This window comes from Limulus polyphemus, unplaced genomic scaffold, assembly GCF_000517525.1.
Source record: "Limulus polyphemus unplaced genomic scaffold, Limulus_polyphemus-2.1.2 Scaffold293, whole genome shotgun sequence".
Lineage (NCBI taxonomy): Eukaryota > Metazoa > Arthropoda > Merostomata > Xiphosura > Limulidae > Limulus > Limulus polyphemus.
In genome coordinates, this window is record NW_013665903.1 from 654,934 (window position 1) to 677,522 (window position 22,589).

Here is a 22,589-nt window from a genome sequence, read left to right on the forward strand (position 1 = left end):
ATCAGAGTTAAACCAAATTGTTTAGAAAGGAACTGGTAACAAGGGTTTATCTAGTGTTATGGTTCAATTGTTGCAGTCTTTCATCAGAGTGAAAGTACAATAAAAAGTAATTTTGAGTTTTCATAATCTGTAAAACAACTTCTTCAGGACATAGTTTGAGCTAATATTCATTTCCAGTTTTTCTTCTCTAATTTTCTCTGGAAGAAACAGTAGACTCGTATTTTATTCTGATCATTTTGACTTCGGATATTGAAAGTAATATAATTTAGTTTAGTCTAAGTTTTAACGAAGAAATTTCCGACTTAGTTGATCTGGAATTGAAAGAAACACCAAGAATGACTAATAAAATAAGCCAACTTTTACAGAAGCATTCGTAGGTTTAAATAGTTTATTATCAATTTAGTTATTTGAAAACATGGAATATAATGCTTACGTTTTTTTCTTCTTTTAAATAAAAAATCCATAAGATCAATAATTTCTTGTAAGTAAGTCCGTTTTCAATTTATTTTATTGATCATGTGTAAATAACGAAACATTTTCTACAAGATTACCACCTCTCAAAAACAAATGCTTACTATTCAGTGATATTTTGTTTTGTGAAATACAAACATATAACCTCACACTACGAAAAACTTCCATACTATGAGCGACTGTCAACTGTAGTTCGGTCATGCTTTGTGTTTGTTTTGTTTGTTTTGGAATTTCGCGCAAAGCTACACGAGGGCTATCTGCGCTAGCCGTCCCTAATTTAGCAGTGTAAGACTAGAGGGAAGGCAGCTAGTCATTACCACCCACCGCCAACTCTTGGGCTACTCTTTTACCAACGAATAGTGGGATTGACCGTCACATTATAACGCCCCCATGGCTGAAAGGGCGAGCATGTTTAGTGTGAAGGAGATTCGAACGTCAGATTGCGAGTCGAGCGCCCTAACCACCTCGCCATGCCGGGCCCATGAAGTTTGTTAAACACTGTTATGATGTACTTGTGAAGCTTGTTAAACATTGTTATGATGTATTGATAAAAAGGGTAAAAAAAGCTGTGAGGGAGAACGATGTTGGACGAATAGATCTGTGTATAACGATCATTAAAAGTGTATTTCTAGGTTATAAAACACAAAGGTAGCTCTTACTTCTAGTAACATTCTTTAAATAGGTAAATATAAAGTATTTTACTTTACCCTGAGTCTCGTATTACTTCTGCTACTGTGGTAAAAGCCATAGGGTAAACCTCAAATCTGTGTATCCTTCCATTGTAGCAACGCTCCGATAAACATGATCCTTTTAACTGTCCTTTATAGAAGTCGATATCAGAGAAACTAATTCGCTCTAAACTTAACTTATTGGTTATGAAATCTAAAAAAAAAAAAAATTGCCTCAATCACCTGGTTAATTAAATCAACAGATAAAGTATCCGGTGAACCATATGTTAGTCTTTAATTTGTGTATTGAAGTTCTGAGAGAATCTGAAAGAAATTGTATTTATAACTATTAATAGGAATGCTCTTTAGGTGTAAATTCCATGAAATCCCAGATGCACGTTAACAGTTCCACCTATTCACTTAACAAGTTATAACTGTATATTTAAGAGTAAATGTACTCAAATTAGAAGATTAAAATATCAGAGCCTTACTTTAAGTTTGCAACTGCAGTGGTTTTGTTGTAGCCAGGCCCCAGGCCTGTATGGTGGTGGTGGTGATGCAGTTGCATGAAAAATCTAAAATAAATATATATATATAATCATAAGATGTTCATAATTCCAGCAAAAGATAAACGATAATAATTACTTACTGAATAAAAAATAAGAGATGTACGTTGTGGTTAATGTGATGTTTCTGACGAGATGGACAATAGAGGTTATAAATAAAGTCATACTTAGGGCGGCTTTTCGGTTTAAATCTGAACAGAGAAATATTTGCTTTAACAGAATGATAAGTTATTTGAATCTTATCATAAACCTGTCAAGATTACAGAACAATAAATATTAGTGTGTATAATTCCGTTCGTGTCACTTAGATAAGACAATCTGATCTTTTCGCTTAATAGATAAATGTTACGTTCATATTTCGGTTTCATTTTCCTAAAGCGAACGGTTATATCGAAACTTCTTTACGTCTATGATCACCAATAAAAGAGAGAATATTTTAAAACTTAAATAAAAACTTTTTTTTTTTCATAGTGCAAAGTGATTGGCTAAACGATATACTGGCCCCTCTAAGTAAGAAATGTAAGGGGCCGTGGTCTCCTTAGCCCATATGTACAATCTGTTTGTGCATGCCTGGGTAACCGGTGATATATTATCATTGTACGTATGTTTGTTGTACTTGAACTAGGTATAATTTCCACATGACTTGAAAGGCAGTTAGTTATTTCTTTAAAGTATTCGAACATTTTGCTGTTTTTACAAACCGTGTATGTTTGAACGTGTTAAGCATTCACTCTTTTAAAGCTGGTTTTATTTTATTGATCATTGAGGCCAAAAATATCGAACCGCGAAGGTATCAAACTGATTAACGCATGATAATCATTACAAGTTTTTGTTTTTGATATTACAGACCGATCGAGCTAGGAGTATATTAGATTACACTGGGCAACAAACTTTTTCTTCTTCTCTGCTACTAGAAAACAAATGCAACCGTTTCTGTGTAATTTGACGATACTGATTCAAAAAATCATGTTGAAAATTACTGATCACTTCTAGTTTTCGAGTTATGATAGATATATTCAAAATATTCTTATATATCGTGAAAATAACTTTTACTTTAATAAATTTATTTATTCATTGAAAATTGCATGTAACAATGGTCAAAAACAATACACAATAGCAAGATCAGTTTAAAAAAGCAACGAGTATAATAAGATTATATACATTATATACTATGTTCAAAACTTTCATCATGGCATTATTTGTTTTTTTGTTTTTTTACAAAATACCTGCTTGACTTGTTGCACCTTTTATGTATGTTCTCAGTTTCACGCTGTAAAAACCAACAGTAATTTCCCATCATCGCAGGATTCCATCGTCCTTGGTATGCTGTTACATTGTAGAAATATCTTGGTGGAAGCTCTCACCATACTCATCGCTCACTGCACCTAGATCATTTGGAAAGAAACCTAAATGGGAGTGTAAGAAATGCATCTTTAGTGAAATCCTAGATCTCATTTTCCTGTAGTTCTCAGGCATACCATCAATAATCATAGTTTAAATTCATCTCTGTGATTTCTTACGAAATTTTTGACAACCACCTTGAATGATTTCCAGGCAGCAAGTTCTTTATAATTGAGTACTGTTTCAAAATCATCATCCATTAGCACTTCCCAAATCTGTGACCCAACAAAGATACCTCCTCTCATTTTTGCTTCACTGATTTTTGGAAACTTGTCAGACAGGTATCTGAAATAATTACCATCTTTGTTCATTACTTTTACAAAGTTCTTCATGAGTCCCAGTTTAATATGAAGTGGGGTCAGAAACACGTTTTGAGGATTCACTAAATGTTGATATTATATATTCTGTTTTCCTAGTATGGAATTCTCTCTCACTGGCCATTTCTTCTTTTTGAAATGATTTTTATCATCTCGGCTGTCCCAGAGACACAAAAAGCAACACTATTTGGTATACCCACTCTGCAGGCCTAGCAGGAGGGCAATAACCTTTAGATCACCACATACGTTCCACTTATGTTGATTATATTTGATGGCCTCAAATATAATCTGTTTGCTTTGATAAGTTTCTTTCATGTTCACAGCATGAGCAACAGGAATGGATGGTTTAGTGTTCCCACTGTGTAAAAGTATAGCTTTCAGACTAACTTTATTTGGATCGATAAAAAGTCTCCATTTTTGAGGATGATGTTTAGTACCTAATTCTTTTATTTGTCATCAACATTTGTACAGAAACACAAAGTATTTTGCATGCTGTAGTAAGAAGCAATATTTTGATGGTGACTTTAGTAAATTGAAACTCTTGTTCCTGGAGCTAATAAGTTCCATTGTTTTAAATGAGAGCCAAGAAGTTTCCCCATGCTGCTTTGATAGAGACAAGTCACGAATCAGATCATTTAGTTCTTCTTGTGTGATCAGATGAAGCAGTTTATGTTGAGTTGCCACAGGAGTAGAATTACTAGATGAAGGTGATTCATTATCTTCTTTGCAGGATAACTCTTCTGTTTCTCGATTCGTTGGTGGATATGGCACTGGAAGACCATCCTCATGAGGTATTGGTTTCATTGCAGACGCAATGTCTGAATATTTAATGTATTGTTTAGTTTTGCCTGAATATCCAGTAACATTTGTCATGCAAAAATTACAGTCAGTTAGATTATCTTTGGGTTCATGCCATATCATGGGAACTGCAAATGACACACTTGCTCTCTTCTTATTCAGCAAATGTGTTAAACCAGATGTGCAAACTGTACAGCACAAATGTGGAGCCAATTGTTTTTCTTGGTCACAAATTTTACACTGAAAGTAATGGTAGTAAGCTATCTTTATCTTGTGTGTGATGTTTTTTTCCTTCATCAAACTGTAATATATACTCTATAAATTTTGCAGAAACTGTTTGGGTGATTATTTCCCTTCAGACTTTACTTGAACTAGGAGCAGCCAACATTCCAAGTGATTTTCTAAAAAAATAGAAAAGAATTGATGTTTACAGAACTAGAATTTAAAAGATTAAAAAAAAGGTTTTGCAGAATTTGATTATATCGCTGGTATGGTCCGAGTAAGAAGATCGGACTTTGTTTTGACTGTGCGTGGAGCGAGGCGAAGTGATCAAATGAGTGTGTGAGAGGCAACTGAGAGAGAGACATCTGATTCCTCCCCATTTATGCTCAGTCGAGAGACTTCTCGAATATTCTAACCAACTGAAGGTTTCGTGATTCCCAGGCGGAGCAGGTGAGAGTGGGAATGAAGAAAAAGTGGTACAATTCGCTACAATTATTTCGAGAACAATTAGCATATGTGAACAATATATTTGACATGTTACACCAATACAATACACTACAGTCAGTGTTTGAAGTTATCAAAAATGTATGTCTTTTACCCATTAAACTGTCCAAGCAAACTTAATTTCCCAGCATAAATCTACTGTACTGAGTTGATTGCATGGTGTTTCACATAGTGCTGATAAAATATTGGGATAATATAATAACTCAAAATCTAGAGATGATGGACAACTTCTGACTACATTTTTGAAATCAACGCCGTAAAATTACCCCGAATCACTTCAATATTCTCTAGTAGCAAATTTTTGTTGTCCAGCGTCAGCTATATTATTTCCTGGGTTCATTTTTAGTCCTGATTTGTGTACGTTTGATCAGAATGACAACTGTGTTTATTCCTGTGCCATTTTGTTGGACGCTAATACAGGTCGACAGTTTGGTTACCGTTATTTGTGATACGTATTAAAAAGTAAAAGTAAGAGAGAGATACAGGTCTGTAAGGACATTGTTAAAGTGAGCACAAAGTTCATGGGGTTTTCTGTAATTTCCAAAAACTATCTTCATAACTAATTCACACCTGTAGTTTATTTCATATCGACGTTGTTGTATTGATTCAAGGACTGTAAAGCCAAAACCGTGTTTACTATGATCAAGAAACAAGTGTCGTGCCAGTTACTATCGTCTTCTCTTCACAATCTATACATAGACAGTCGCCTGACACGCGAGTTATATGACAGTTGTCATGGTAACCGGCGCCAAGTAATCTTTTTATGTCTTGGCGGGCGCCTTCTCCTGCAAAGCTTACTTACACATCCTGACTCTTAGGCACGGGCAAGTTTCAATACTGTATAATTGCATACATTCAGTATATACAGCACTTATAATAGAACATACAACCTACGCATAAAGATACGATTTTGTCCAATCGTTTTTTTTTTCTAACGATTCCCAGTGTATATGTTTTTGAGTTGTGATTGAAGCGAAATGATATGAAATGGAATATCATAAATAAGATGTAAGTACTAAAAAAAACGAAATGAATCTCCAGGTATAACTGAAACTTACTGAAAAGGTTACATAAATGTGAAACAAAAATAATGAAAACGAGAAACCAAGCGTTCAAAGAAAATGATAATTACTGAACTGGTGTTCTTCTTTTATAAAGTCCTTTCCATATGTGCTAAAATCAATCAGATGTCTAACAGCAGCACTTTGAATAATTATCTTCTGAAAATAGGAAAATATTAAATGCTAAACTTGCATTGTTAGCCTAGTATATGGATTTAGGACTAAATAAAATATCCCATGCTGGCTCAATCTCGAGGGTATCCAAATGACGATTCAAATCATTCTGATCATTATTTGTTTGTTTTATAATATTTCATACTCCTAGTTAAAGCGATATATTAAATTTGCTACATTAATTACCAGGTTAATCTTGAGTTCTTATCTTGTCCCCCAGTGGGTCAGCAGTAAGTTTACAGACTTACAACTCTAAAATCTGGGGTTCGATTCCTCACGATGGACACAGCAGATATGCCAATCTGGATTTATTTTAAAACAAACAAACAAGTTCTTATCTTACTTTGATCAGAAGTTACTTGTAATAAGACATTACAATAAAGCTGATATTGTCAAAACTTAAATCAAAACAAATTAATTTGTAAGAAAGCGGTTTTCTTTAATTGGGTACAAAACAAGGCATGGAGTCTAAAGAAAGTTTGGGTATACGTATGTCACCTGGTATTACGTTGATTACTCTACAAGATAATGTCAGGTTTTACACTTGATATAGAGAATTACTTCATTAAGATAGATTAGGGCATAGTAGTATTGTGATACTTTGACGCTACGATAGTAAGGATCACACTTTATTCCACTTTAAATTCTACAACTTACTCTCAATCAGACAAATCTCAAGAACTGAAGTTTTTCGTTTATTTATATAATAATTTATATGTGATGACCTACTATTCTAAATAAAGTCTCTTATTCACACGAACGTGCATGTTCCATTTACCCTACTTATATAGAAACACCTCTAATGTAAAAAATATATGAAATGACAGACCCCTACCATAAATAAAAGTTAACAGAAGGGCTAGTCCTTGGGGATTCGTTGTGTTCACATAAAATGCAACACTAAGTATTTGCTACCTAAATCTCTGATTCAGCCATTGCATAAGACATTGAATCATGTCAAGTAGGAATGTATAAATGATAATAGATAGATGGAAGCAGACAGACAGACAGACCGAAATATATTTCAACCGGTATTTATTTTACATTTCTGTAAAGTGTCTTAAATAAAATAATAAGAATGAAAATAACCATAAAAGAGACCGTGTTCTGTACTTTAGCAGGAACTAACAATTAATATGCTAGTTTTCTTCAGAAACCTCTGTGAACAGTAAAGGTAGGAGCGGTTCTCTCCTGAGAGCTGTTTTCCATGGCGATTTCACAAAATCAGTGGCTTTTGCTTGGAAAAATATATTCACATTTTATTTCGCTAGGAGTAGAAGCTATGGGGTGTTTTTTGTTTGTCGATAAAATATCGTTTTTGGTTACTGAGTTTTTCACTAGTCTAAGAACCAGGTGTGGTGTAGTGGTTAACGTATCAGACTGTTAATCTGAGGGTTCATGGTTCGTATCATATCGCTACAAAATCGCACACTCTCTTCGGTGCATTATAAGAGTGACAATCCAATCTCACTATTAGAGTAACCCAAGAATTGGCGTTTGTTGTTGTTGACTAGTTGCCTTTCCTCTAGTCTATCAGTTCAAAATTAGGGAAGGCTAGCGCAGATAGCCCTTGTGTAGCATTTTACAAATATGCGTAAAAACACGAGGCTCGACTGCCTGATGATAGATCAAGCGGAGTGTGGCCTGGGCGATATGATGTCATTATGTATAAATTTGTTAATATCAACTCTTTGCATAAGTTCGTACTTTTGTTTTAGACTTTATTTGGGTCGGTCATGACCTAGTGATTAGCGTGCCCGGTTGTGGGTCTGGAAGTCCAAGGCTCGAACCACGATATGCCGTTGAACACTATCCGCATCTTCAGCTGTTGGGCCACTATAGCCGTGAAAGTAAATGTGTAGTTGCATAAGCTGCGGATGTTACTGATTAGTTATCCTCCACCTGATCAGCAGTTCAAAGTTACAGATGGCTGTGTTGCACTCAGGGGCTCTCTGATCTGGTTATTTAGTCTACGTATCGCGTTGCGTTTCCATACAGTTTGATAAAATAAATACCAATCTTTGTTCTTTTAGAAAAACTGGAAATCAAAAGTTTCTGTACATTTATGTTTTAGTACTTACAGAACTGAGGAAAACAAACACAATTGTATGTTGTCGCTAAGTGCCGACGGTTCCAAGTATTGATCATATTTTAGTACTTACTTCCGACACTGAATATGTCTGTAAAAACTATCAGCTGCTGGTAGGCAAAATATTCAAATGATCACAATTTTCTCAAAATACATAAGAGCAACACTTTAAGTCTGGTAAGTTGCTAAGTAATTGTCATGCAATCAACCAAATATATTTTGCAATCATATAAAATTTCAATGGTTTAGCATTTTTCTAGCATATTTTTTTAAATATTTTATCTCGGGTAATTACGATGTTGAGGGTCTAGGTAACTAACTGTTAATGTTATAGTATGTATTTTATCTTAACAATTTGAATATCATTTAAGTGGCGCCATCTATTATCACTAGTAAGTGCTCCGAACTGCCAACCAAAAGTGTATCTACATTTCAAATTTGATTTTATTACCTTTGTTTTGGGGCCAAGAATTACAGTGTTTAAGTATACACTTATACAAGTACTATATAGATGGTAAACATTGCTGAAGTTCAACCTTAATTCTTTCGTTACACAATAGATTTCAGCTATATGTTCGTAGAAGACACGTAGAAGAATTTCGGGACTTTTGAAAAAAATTCAAAGTTTTTAAAGTGTTTCGTCGAAGCGTTGCGACTATTTCTCTCTATGTTGTATATCGATATAGACTTTTAGAAAGCATAACAACTTAACCTTCCCTTATCGTGGGTAATGACTTGAAGGAGTTAGTCGACCTCAAATCTAAAGAAGACTTACCATTATATCACCACTAAAGAAATGTTCTGCTGAGCTGGATTTTAACTACGTGAGATTAGGAAAAGTGTAATAATTTGCGAAATATTTTGAGCGTTTTTCATGATGTTAAATAATGTAAATAGTTTGCGATTTAATCTTTACGCATATCTTGTACCGACGTCCGCACATATGTATATACACAAGTTTTGTCACATATAGAATTTGGACCCGAGAGAGATGTGGCTCAAGTTGAAATTGATATGACTGGTATTTCGTTGTGAATGAAAACCATATATTTTATATTTCGGATAATATAATAATAACTTCCGATCAAATAAGGTACATACTTATAACGACATGTATTTTGTGTCTTATGCCACTGTCCATGATTTTAAACAACTGACTAGAAGGAAGGCAGTCAGTAGGCAGTACCATAAAACCCGCCATCCACGCTGAGATATTGGCTGTCACTCTTATAACGCACTCATAGTTTAAATTACCGGGAATATTTCATGGTATCGCAGAAATTCGAACCCAGCTTCGAAATCCATAGCTTTACCACAAGGCCAACCCGTGCGTGGTAATATAAAGATAAAACGAAACATTTTGCATTTGACCTTTTTTTTGTGTGTGACCCAAAGTTAAAGTAACTAGCACAATATTAAATGTTTGTATTAAAAGTAACGTTCGCTGCATACGGTATTTTGAAAACGATATGCATTATCCATGTAGTCTTTGTATTATTCATTATTTTAAATATTTTAACGTACGTAAGAATTACAAATTTTGCCTGAATGCTATAATAAAATACAAAAATTGTACCTGCTTAAAAATATGCAAACTTCAGAAAGAGGATGTTAAGAAGTGTAACAAAAAAACAACGCAGATTATACAGAGATATCAGTGGGTGTCAATTTGTAGAATGGAACGTAACGGGTAAGTCTACCCCTTTAGAGAAGCAGAATGAAAGAATAAAAAAGTCAGTTTGTCTGGTGGTGTTCAACCATATCTCAAACCAGAAGCGTGGTTTGAAGTGTCATTAACCCGACTGGCTTGGTTGTTAGGTTTTCTGGGAGGAGTGTGTTCTTGTCCTTCCCACAAGTCTGCGTGCCGTTAATTCTTGGAAGATGGATGATCTATCTGACAAAGGTGACACTGTAAGATATGTCTCCACCCTGCCAGGTCTGAAGAGGAGATTTGTACTTTTCTCCAGCCGTAAAAAAAAAAAAAAAAAAAAAAAAAGTAATAATAGGCTGTGTCGCTTCGAAGTACCATTCCTAGTGTTAGTAGATAATTAATCATGCATTGATTTTTCGTTTTTTGTAACATTGTCAGCCCCTGGGCACTGATCAAAACTCTAGGCTTGCTAAGCAAAGTACCGGAATTCATTACCGTGAATCCATCTTGGCCTGTCATTTTTTCTTTGTAATCTGTCTCATTTTTATCGCCTTCATGACAGGAGTTTTGACTTATTTATTATCACATTCCGTACTAGTGTAATCTAATTGTAAAATGCCAATTCTTTTGGAATGATTTGTAATGTACTATTATTAAACAAAATGGAGAGTGTTAATCAAATGTTTGCATAATTGTTAGATTATTCAACGTACGTTCATCAAACATGGGATGTAGTTTCTTTTGTCCTCTCACTTGTGCCTCTGCAATAACTGAATGTATAACTTTATGTGTTGTCCGGAATGTTCTCCTAGGTTTCTGTGTCGTAGTTTTAAACTGTCTTATACGGTGAGGGGTTCTCTAACATTTACTTGACATAGAGATGTAAAAATATCTCGTCCTTAAACAAGTAGTAATAAATAAATGAAGAAATCCTCCTAAGAAGATCGGTTGTGCCAGAACATTCAGTTTGAGTTAATGGATAGTATAAAATACCTTCTAAAGACGTTCATGTTGTATTTGATAAAAAGGTCAGTTAAAAAGGATAAAAATAAATTATGTCCATAATATATATAGCTGTTGACTGATAATTTTGTACTGAAACATGGAGACCTTAACTTTTTATCAAGAATTTTCTGGTAAATCTATATTTGAATACTTAAGTTTGGGTAATCTTTACACTTTAAATCTTTATCCCCCCCCCCTCAAGTGGCTTAGCTGTATGCCCATAGGCTTATAACGCTTAAATCCGGGTTTCGATATCCAGGTAGCCCATTGTGTAGCTTTATGCTTAACAACAAACACATTATTTATCTTAATCTACATGGTGGTCCAGAAATACGAGGGTTCTGATGCGTCTTCAGTTAATACAGAAACCATAGTACCATATTCTAGAGCCCCTGTTACTTTCGGGCAACCTTGTAGTTTAATCTATACAGCTCTTATTTTGATAATTTTCTTGTGCTATATATGCATTTTCTGCAACCTGCAATTATGGGTAATAATATAAGTTTGTTAATTTGCTTATATATGTATATACATTTAACCATTTTTCGTTTAAAACTCTGAACGCAGATATAACAAGAGGAGATCCTCAATAGCCGCGGCACTTGAAATTCTTTTAGGCAGGATTAGAGTAAATTAATTTGTGAGACCTAGGCCCCTTTGGCGTGGTCAGTACATCAATCGAAAGGGTTTGACCTCCTGAGTCCAAAGCTGTAATTAGATCTCAAATAGGTCAAGACATGATGGAGGTATGAGCTAAAAGTTTGTGCTTGAAAAAAAAAAAAGAACAAACTCAGAACCATTCTATGAGCCGCAGCTAAAAACAATTATCCATACCGATTTTCTGTTCTGTTAATTAAGCGAGTGAATAGTGATATCGAAAATGATAAAAATTGATTTTACGTACTCATAAAATATGTAGGTTCATTGTTCTAGGTGTACAAAGGGAACCAATTTTCTAATATATATTTAGAACAGAGAGAACATAAAGGATCCTTTGTTACATATTTAGAATATGAGCCAATATTCTGGTGTATATTTATATTATAAAATAGGGAACCAATCTTCTGGTATACATTTACAATACTGAGCAGACAGACAAACTGATATTTTGGTGTGTGTGTGTGTGTGTACACGCACGCACACAAACACACACACACACACACACATACATATATATAATATTGGACACTCAAAGGAAAGTAATTTTCTGGGGCGTGAAAGATCTATTTGCATTGCAGCAATCAGTAAAAGAAATATTGATAACTTAACGTCGCGTGACTGCGTTAGAAATACATCGTGCTGTAGATACAAAGGAGACAGTAAGACTTGATATATTCTTTTCCACATTTTTTTTTAATATATTAAGTTTACAGATTGAAGTTTTTATTTCTGTTTCGCAAGTCGATTTTCGCTGAACCTCTACGCACAAATTGGTTCGGTTATTTATAATCGATCGGAGATCTAATCCAACTTCGTAGATTTGGAGCAGACGATGGCAATTGAAACTTTAATTTGCAGTATTGAGCTTGTAAATGCACCTTGCAGCCCTTCTTAACTAAGCCATGTAGTAAATATCGAGGATACCGACAGACATTATTTTCTCATTTGACTTATTACAATTCTAGTGTTAATAATTTATTTTATTAATGCTTTGCTTAGAGCGAGTAAAATCGTTTGGCGATTGACAGATTTTATTTTTTGTAATAAGAATTAGTATTTTTTTGTGCCGTTATGTTATATTTTTGCAGTCTACAGAGCGTGGAGCCGTTTTGATAATGAGCAGCTAAAATCATATAACTTTCTATAATACCTAGCCTTATTGACAGTATTTATATTTTGATCCTAAACGGCATCTTATATGATAAGTGTGTTAAATGGACAGGCCAGAGGACCCCTCTAACCTCCCATCCTCTAGGGTACAGGTATAGACGAGCAACTATAACCAGAGGGAATGCAGCCACAGATATGCCTAAGCCAAAGGGATTTCTGGCTTGGCCATGTAGGCATTGTTTGTACAGTAAGGTATTGTTCAGGTAAACAAACAATTAAGACTTCGGATACACATTTTTTTTAAACCTTTACGTTTCTTATCTATATTTATATCAGTACACGAGTTTTATTTATTAAGAATTTGATTTCAATTTGAAGATTTAGAATATATAACGTTTCTGTTTTTCAGATTAAGACACACACATATCGTAGCAAGATATCATGCTTTTAACATGCCTGTCTCGTTTTTATTGATTGTCAACAGAAAACATATACAAATAATTCGGATCTTTTCCGTTTGGCGCCTACCAACAGTACAAAAATGACATTCTTACAAGGGTTGAGGACGCGCATGTGTCTGGCATAATGAAACTAGCAGTCATACCCAAAATATTGAAAGTATGTGGCACAGTTTAATTTGAAGCGAAGAAATAAGCGTCAATGCGGAACTCATCGCCAAATGGTTGACTCTTATCTATGTGAATTTATATGGAGAAATAGAAACAAAGATGAAGATTTATTCAAGAAATATTGTTTAATATTGCAGAATTCGCTAAATAAATATCATATGATGTTTCATTGTTAATTATTTTATTTTATTGCATTACTGTTATTTTCCAAACGATCTGTTGGTGGGCGCCAAACTGAAAAGACCCAATAATTCATTTTTATAAGTCAAAATTTATGGTTTTTACACTTTGTAGGAAAGTCAATTCTATGAAAGAGGAAACGTTTAAGAGATAAGCCATAAGGTAAATTAAAGTGTGGAACCACGAAACAACGAGTAAATATATATGTGTCCCAAAATACTAAGCTCTGAGGTAAGGAAACAGAATAATTTGTAACCCCGCTTGTTTTCACGCATATGATTTCAAACACTTCCAACTTCAGTACGCACCGTTAAATTGTTATCAACGCATTTTTTGTTTGTCTTTTTACCTCAAACCTCTTGGAGCGTGTCCAAATAGGCAAATATAACACATACACATACTTGACCTCCAAGGTATAAAGTGGAAAGTAGCATGTACTAGTAGTTCTTCTTCAGTCTGAGAAGTTATATCCTAACTCGGTAACTAATGGATGTGAGTCTATGTCAGCAACTTCTTTTTTCTTTTCTAAGACGTGTTTTCTAGTCGTAATTTTAAGTTGAAGAAGAGAAAAAAAGAAACAGTAACCCCCAAAAATAACACAGATGTTAAAAGAAAACCAAAGTTTAATGGTACACAATAAATATTCACAAATGAGACTGCCTCCAGTCCCTTAATACAATGAAATACTTGCTCAATAATTTAGTATATGAAGATGTATCCAGTTTAATTTTTAAATATTTATTACGTACCATTAAACTTTGGTTTTGTTTTAACACCAGTGTTATTTAAAATTTACATAAATGTCGTTTTAACCCTAATCCAAAGTATATTTAAACATTTGAAATTTAATGTAACTCAAACTGTTACGTGTTCTTTTGTTTCATTCTGTGCTGTTTTTTACTAACGCTAAGTAAAGGTTTCTGTTTCAAACACTAAATGCTTATTAATATAACCTGCATGTCAGAAATATCCGGTATTACCTACAAACCTCATTAGTAAGTTTAAAAGAAGTGTGACTTATTTTTTAACTTAGTAAACATAGTAATGAAGTTTGTAATTAGTTTCCATCACTGTATGACAGTCGGTTGCTACGAGGGTTTCTAATCCTTCATTATCTTCAGTTCAGTACACTAAAATCTGTGGCTGCTAAGTAATAATTTTTTTTGTATAATTCTCTGGAGAAAGATATTGGTTTAATCGAAAATAATCTCTTCCTTAATCAGAAGAAAACCTTCCAAAAAAAGCGTTCCTGACGAATATTATTAAAATTTCGGTAAGTATATGCATATCAAGTTTCCGGCTATACTTAGCGACTCACGAGATCTAAGCAGGAAAGAATGTGGAAGAAATGTTTATTCCTTAGAATTAGCGATAGAGTCGACTTCATCGGCTTTTTAAATAAGTTTTTCTGAACTATCAATGCAAATTACATGTATGAGTATATAACTTTGTTGGTTACTCGGTCGAACAAAAAATATTTTTGTTTGTTTTTTGAGCAAAACCCCATTGAACTATCTGCTGTGTCCACGCGGGGGAATTGAACTCCGGATTTTGGCATCGTACCGCTCTCCCACCAGGGGCCAAAAAATAGTAAATAAAAGCACCACAAATACTTCGGTTAATCACAAAGGTACCATAAATGCTACAGTCAATCACACTAATTATAGATGGTATCCTCTGTATTTTTATATATATAATATGAGAGAATTTACCCAGTTTTTTGCCTAGTTCTTTACGCCGAGTGCCATTGGTTAAATTCGGATCTTTTGCAATCTACTTTGTTGTAGCAGCTTGGATTACAGCGTGGTACAACAGAGGACGTTTACTCCCTGAAAACATATTCAAATAATAAACGGTTTTGTACATTATTCATTTGTGTGCATTACCACAAGTACTTTAGAATTACAGCAAAAATCTAGTAAAGAAGACCGGGAAGGCTGATGGATTGAATCTCCAAGAGGTAACGCGCCGTTTCGGACTGTTCCGCCCCAGTTTAACCCCTGCTGGGTGTTGTAAGAAGCAAAAACAAGAAAGTATTTAATATCATGCAATACCTGGATCCCGTCGGTAATTTGGGGGTTAAAAAACTTTAAAAGATACTTGGATAGAGTGTTCAGTGATAATATTTTACAGTATCCAACTCACACCTGGTTGAATCAAATAATGGGTTGTTAGGACAGGAAACATAAATAGTTAGAATTCAAATTCGATGACGAGGAACCCACTTTGAGACTAATAATGGTTGGAGACGGCTTGAATGGGTAATGAAGAAAAACTTTAATATAAGTTTAACATAACAGCAAATGTACAACGTTTCAACAAGGTTCTGTCATCATCAGGTACTTGCTGTTATGTTAAACTTATATTAAAAGTTTTCTTCATTACCCATTCAAGCCGTCGTCATCGAAAGAGAGTATGGGTTGGAGGGCTTAATGAAATAGTTAGAACGTTTTGTACATTTACAACATTGCTATTAGGTTACATATCCCATCAATGTTAATGAAATTGCAAGCGTAATATATTATATTAAAAAACACACACACACACACACACACGCGCGCGCACACTTGATAATTGATTTTTGTTTTTAATCATCCCACGAAAACTAGAAACATAATATAGTGTTGCGTCAGCGAGGTCACGTGACTAGTATCACGCCACCTGTTCCTTCAAGAATGCCCTAGCATTTACTAGATATGTGTTAGTCTTGTATATATAAGACGTTCACAACGTGACGGGACAACAGTGTAATGAGTAATTGAATGTATGCGGACAAAATATTGTTGGCCACGTGAGACATAGCGTTGTTATAAAGCGACTGTTGAAATTAAGTGTATCGTAAAGTTATATTCAGAAAGAATAAACCAGTTTTATTTAAGAAAGGACTTGTGTCGCTAAAGTTTCGTCGGAACGAATTTACGGAAAATTAACTAACGAACGGAGACGTAACAGTAGAGTTTAGAATTCGATTATCTAACGTTTCACGTACATGTTTGTTTGTTGATAATACTGTAGGTAGCTTCTGCGAAACGGTTTGTTGATGATTATTCAACAGATGTTTTATGGAAGTTTAGCGGATTTTCATTCAAAACGCTCAGGTGGTAGATACTGGCCTGGAATAATCTCTATGAGCTGAGAATTGTAAGTTCAAGTTTTTGTCAGGGTTGATTTCTTGAAAACCGTGATTTAGTGTTGGTTTGTTTATTTGTAGTTAAGCGGAACGCCTTCCAGACCTGCCGCTGAGCCAGTAAGGGCTAGTGTCGGTAAAGAAATTTTATGATTCAATAATTTCTTACACCTCTCTTTCCAGTGCCTTGCCGAAAAAATAAATTATGTTGCGTTTAAGTTTATATTCGAAGTATTGAAAATAATTTACGCTCTTTATTGTTCATCTTTCAAGCGAAAAATTACAGAATTTTACGAAAATAAAAAGTGTCATCTCAATCACCAACTGTATGTTCGTGTAAAGGTTTATAGACATTTTATGATCTTTGAAACACAGCAATTCAGTAAAATATGTTATTTCTGCCATGTCTGAGATATATGTATGTTAGTAACATTACCTTATTTACAATGCCTAGTTCAAGAGGTTCGTTTTTTGTTTTGATATAAAATTTTTGGAAATGAGCATTCTACAGTTCATTGCAAGCGTCATCATCGGTTTAAAATAATAATAATTATTGTTATTTTTAGATGATATCCGAAGACATGGGATTCCAGAAAAAAACGAAAATTAAACAATCACTTACATACCCGTATCTGCCCGTTACCTGGGAATCAGCCTTAGCCTACCTCCATACCGGGCCCACGTGTGCTTCCTCGCCCGTGTTATCTTCCTTCAGCTCCTGGCCAGCATCTACTGGAACAAAAGTTTTATTACAACTATCTCCAAACGTGTCGTACTGCATAGAGAGGTGCTTTTTTAATTCTTTTAATATCTTAAAACTTTAGTTTTACCAATTAGCGTCAGGTCTTGCTGTTTTTCTTAGTGCAAAGTTATACAATGGGCTATCTGTACTCTGTCCAATGCAGGAAATAGAACCCCAAATTTTAGCGTGGTAAGTCCGTAAAATGACCACTGACCCACCGAGAGATCCGCAAGGTTAAGCAGTAATTTTGAAACATTTGTTTCAAACTCATTGTTTTGTTCTTTTAAATTCTTTCGAGAAATGATGTTTTCTTACAGTTAAATTAAACACGGGCTATGTGAATTGTATAATGTATTAAGAATAGTGTTATATTTTGTAACGAATCTATGCTCCTAATATAAAGTTATTCTGGTGGTTTAAGTCACTTAAAAGAATTAATGTGCTAAATTGTGTAACAAATTATTCGTTATCTTCAGGTCAAATCATAATGGCTTTTGTTTTATCGTTAATCATGAATATATATATGTATACATATATACATATAATTGTTTTAAGATTCGCAAGCCAGTTCTGAAATTTCTTGGAATATTTGTTACTGTTTTAACAATTTATAAATTTCACTTTGTATTTTGAAATATAATTTGACTTTGATTATGTAATATAACTTTCCTCACATACTGCACAATTATTACGTTGGCAAAATCCCTTAAACTCAACTTAAAGGACAGTTAATAAATGCTTGTCAATTAATATAAAGAAGTTGATTTGCTGCTTCATTTTAATTTCTATTATATGTATTAAACAAAAGTGTAAAACAATTTAAATAATATGCAAAATTATTATACGTGATTATAGTTTGGAATATATTTTGTTTGTTACTTTTATGTGAAATTATTCTACTCACCTCAATCGTGTATCTCAGGGATGAAATAAGTTTATTGTTATTGACTTGCAGCAATTCTTCAGCCTACCTAACATCAGAAAGATTACAACATGAACCAAGTATTCATAGGAGTAGTCCTGAAGATGAATCAGAAAAGTAGGATTTTATTTTTCTAATTTTATTACTTTTAAGTGTAATCCAAGTATTACATCTAATGTTTGCTACACTTATATTAGTCAACATGTAGATGAATGATGCTGAAATGTAAGAGACGGTGAGCGTGATTTTTATGCCAATTTTGGGTATTATCTTAAGCTGATTGTACTCCAACAACTATGTCTTTAAATTTGAGGTATTGTGAAGTATTTCCAGAAGCTAAAAGTCGGTGATATTGAGAAAATGATGAAGATTTACACACTGATTCAGTTAGGTTTTATTACTTACATAACATTGTTTTCCTGAATTTAAGATGAAGGTTTAAAATCATGCTATAAGTATAAGGTTTAAACTACATTTTTGAGGAGGAAGAAAATAACCATTTCAAAAGGAAATTGTTGAATTTTAGTGAACAACTCCCTGCTGGGACCTTGAAAACGTATAACAACTAAAATTAGATAAATCTTTCTAGTATGATTCAGAAGCACTTAGAGACTTGTGATTTTATACTAACAAATTTACAAAGTCCAAAGAAAAAAATAAGCAAAGCTAAATGAGTTAAAACCAGGTTGTCATTCATGCCATTTAAGTCTTATTCAAAATACTAGATAATTCTGCTAAACACATTCATAGAACATACTGTTGGAAATATTTAGATGTATTATCACGCCAAAGATGGTATTCTAAGCTCTTGCATTTGATATATATAAAGATTTATTTGTGTTTGCTATGTAAAGTAATATGGATCCACCAGAATAAAAACAAACAAACTCATACTTCATGACCTAGTGATGGTTTGATTCATATGTTATCCACATGTAATGATTTGGTAAAAATCTTTTAAATTTGCTGTGCTGAGTACACGTGTGGATGATATGCAGTTACTTACTCCACATTTATAATTGTTTATGTGATGCCTGTTTAAAATCGGTTTAACTAATTATTGTCTTCTCCTAAGATTGCAGGTTTATTTCCTTTTTATTTCTCTTATCTAGCATTTTTGTCATTCTTCCAATCTAGGGTTCCCCTCTTTCATCTTCCTGCGGATGACCATGCTTTTAGCCATGAATATCTATAAATTTGTTTGACTAGAGTAGTAGGATGAAAATATATTTCCATAGAAATATTAAAACAAGATTAATGAAATAAGTAAAAAGATAATACAAATTTTATAATATATATATGATACTATATAGGTAAAATTCTAGAAACTTCTAACATGATTTATAAATAAAAATGGCATACAGGGCAGAATATTGAACTCAGTAGTTCACCTACATTGAAGGTTATCTTGATAGTTCTTTTGATAACACACTTATTTCTAGAGGTTTTTTTTTTTTGCACAGATCCAAAATTATTATAATCTGTTGGAAAGCTTACCGCTCTATTACTAGATAATCACCAAAGATGATTGATGATTCTGTCCAAGCTGTCTTCTATCTTTAGCAAGACCACTCAAGTATACATAAACCCATGATTATTTTGTTAAGGTAGAGCAGTAGACTGCTGAGAATAGAAGAGTTATTGTGGGTTTGAAATCAATGCAGAATCATAGAATACACACAATTTAGAATATATAATGTGAAATATGCCTTTTGGATAATGGTTCAAGCAACTGATATTAATCATTATTTATTCTAACTGTAGCTATCAAAAACACCATGATCCTACACAGTCTCCATCATTGTTCCCACCACATGCAAAAGAACAAAAACAAATCAAGAAAGAACCTTCATGTGGAAGTGATTGGGAGTACAACACTTCCTGTATGAGCATGTTGTTAGATTCAGAGGAACTGTCATCAATGAGTACTTCCTTAAAAACAATTAAAGGTGAGTGTAGTTGTTCCAGTTAGAACTGTAAGACTATTTTATATGCATAACTTAGTTCATTCTGCTTCAGCATCTTCACTAAGGATAGATGGGCCAAAATAATATAGGGGTTGTGAGTGTTTTAGTACTGGAAAGAGTACAGTAAAAGTCCTATTCATTGCTATTTGATTCTGTAAATCAAATTTATATTATACTTTACATATCATAGTTTTACTGATTAAGTAGAAATTGAGGACCCTTAATACTTATTTATATATAAAAGTGAATTATTTTTAGTTGTTTATTTGTTGCAGCTCTTGCAACTATTAGTTTACACTTATTCATTTATTTCTTAACAATACTATAGATGAGGAGTATTTTGTACCTACTGTTACGTTTAACTTAATGTGCATGAAGTCAATCTGTTGGACTGACCCCATATTGGAGAAAGAATGTTGATTATAATTCTGAATTTACAACATATATCTACATGAAATGTGGCAAACTTTCAGAAAAATGTACACGTCTGTTGTACACAAAATAGTAGATGTGTTACAAAAGTATTTGTACTCAAGATATGTCTGTGAATTGATTATGTCAGTCTAACTCATATTCTGAAAAATTGCAATGCAAAATGTTCACATGAAGAATCAATGAAAATACTTTTGTCCATCATACATTTTGCATTGCATTTTCATAACTTCTAAAACCTCCAAAATACGTTTATAGTTTTTTTAGTTTCCCTGTATATTGTATCTTGTATTTACTCTTCTCTACCATGATCTGTCACTAAATCAGCAATGTAGTGTAAAATGAATAATTGATAACTCTGACATCAAATACAAAATACCATGTTGAATGGTCCTCTGCATGTGCACTTTAACCCCCACCCATGTACATAGGGTTAATTGGTTGGTAATTCTTTTAATTATCAAAAGTATGTTAGCCTTGTGCTAGAACAAGTTCATAATAATGTTTTCATCAAATAAACATCTATAATTAATTCAAAAGTTACAGTTAAAAATTATTGTAGATCTTAACTATATATAATTTACATTTAATCAGAAGTTCTTTATAATTGCAAGTAATTTCATTTGCATATACTTGAAAACATTATACATCTTTCATACAACAAAATTAAAATATTTTGGACAGCATAACAAGCTTTATCCATCTGCAGCAATTTTAAGATGGCATTTCTAGCATAGATCCATCACATTTCCTTTTGCAGTTTAAAATGCCATCTTCAATATACCACAGACAGATGAAGTTCCTTGCACTATTCCAAATTTATTATCATCCACCACCTAAAACATTGTTTTAATAAAATTAAAACAAATAAGGCAAAAATCTTATTATTTATCCACTTGTTGAAGTTGCAATTCAGTTTACTATATCATGTGTCTGTTACTAAAAATACACTTAGTATGAAGTGAAACGTACTTACCACGGTATAATTTTCCAAATTTTCCTCACTTTGCCTTATATTAAGACTGTCATTTTTATAGACCTAAAATACTCTATCCAAGTAAGCTGGAACTTGATAGATAAAATAATCATTGACAGTATGTGCCTTTTGTATTATTTCATTATGAAGTAATTAGGCCTGAACATAAGTAATAATACATTTAAGTATAATGTTTGTCCAATCAGGATTTGTAAAAAAAATCAACATAATAAAACCCAGTTCCATATGTGGTTCTTTAATCAGTGTAAACATGTTTGTTTTTTCATCACAATGTAATCTCACCATATAATCTTCCTTTTCTTTTTTAATCAGTGGAAACAAAGACAGAGGAACAGCCATTATCCAGTGAAAATCAGCAATCAGCTGAAGGTGTAGATGTTAGTAGAGAGCTAGATGAACTTAGTACATTACTTCAAATTCATCATCTACAAGCAGATGCACAGGAGAAGATTATGTCCAAGGTAGAAAGTATCATCTCAAAGTACTGTTCTTATTTGGCTAAGACCATTCTGAAACATCAATGCTTGCAGGAGGTTAGTATTACGGGTTAGTCTTAGCATTAAGGTTAAGTCTCTAACATAACTGTTAGTCAGATATAATTTTTTGAATCTATTTTTTCTGTTCCATGAATTAGGTAACTGCCTCAAACTTGCCACTTTTTCTAATATATGTTCAAAAGATTATTTAGAAAAGAGATTTCTTTTTCAACAATATAAATTGTTATGTTCTCATATTTAGTTATGTTTAAAGTGGGTCTAATTCCTTTTAGGCTAACTTTGTATATAGTCATACTTATTGTTGTTACAATTATATGTGATACTTCCATATTTGTTCCAGTAAAATGAAGATAGAAAATTGAATTGTAACTATAATATTGTTAAATTAGTTTTTAACAT

General features: G+C 33.3%; 1 protein-coding gene across 2 annotated transcripts in view; it reads left to right on the forward strand.

Moving 5' to 3' along the window:
- Positions 1-22,589, forward strand: part of LOC106457115 (ski oncogene-like) — an 81,624-nt gene that overhangs the window by 34,101 nt on the left and 24,934 nt on the right. For both annotated transcript variants that reach the window (XM_022382927.1, XM_013916497.2), the window contains exons 2-5: positions 17,200-17,420; positions 18,331-18,414; positions 20,062-20,246; positions 22,006-22,226. In XM_022382927.1, coding sequence (XP_022238635.1) covers positions 17,200-17,420; positions 18,331-18,414; positions 20,062-20,246; positions 22,006-22,226 — 711 coding nt within the window. The remainder of the gene's footprint in view (positions 1-17,199; positions 17,421-18,330; positions 18,415-20,061; positions 20,247-22,005; positions 22,227-22,589) is intronic.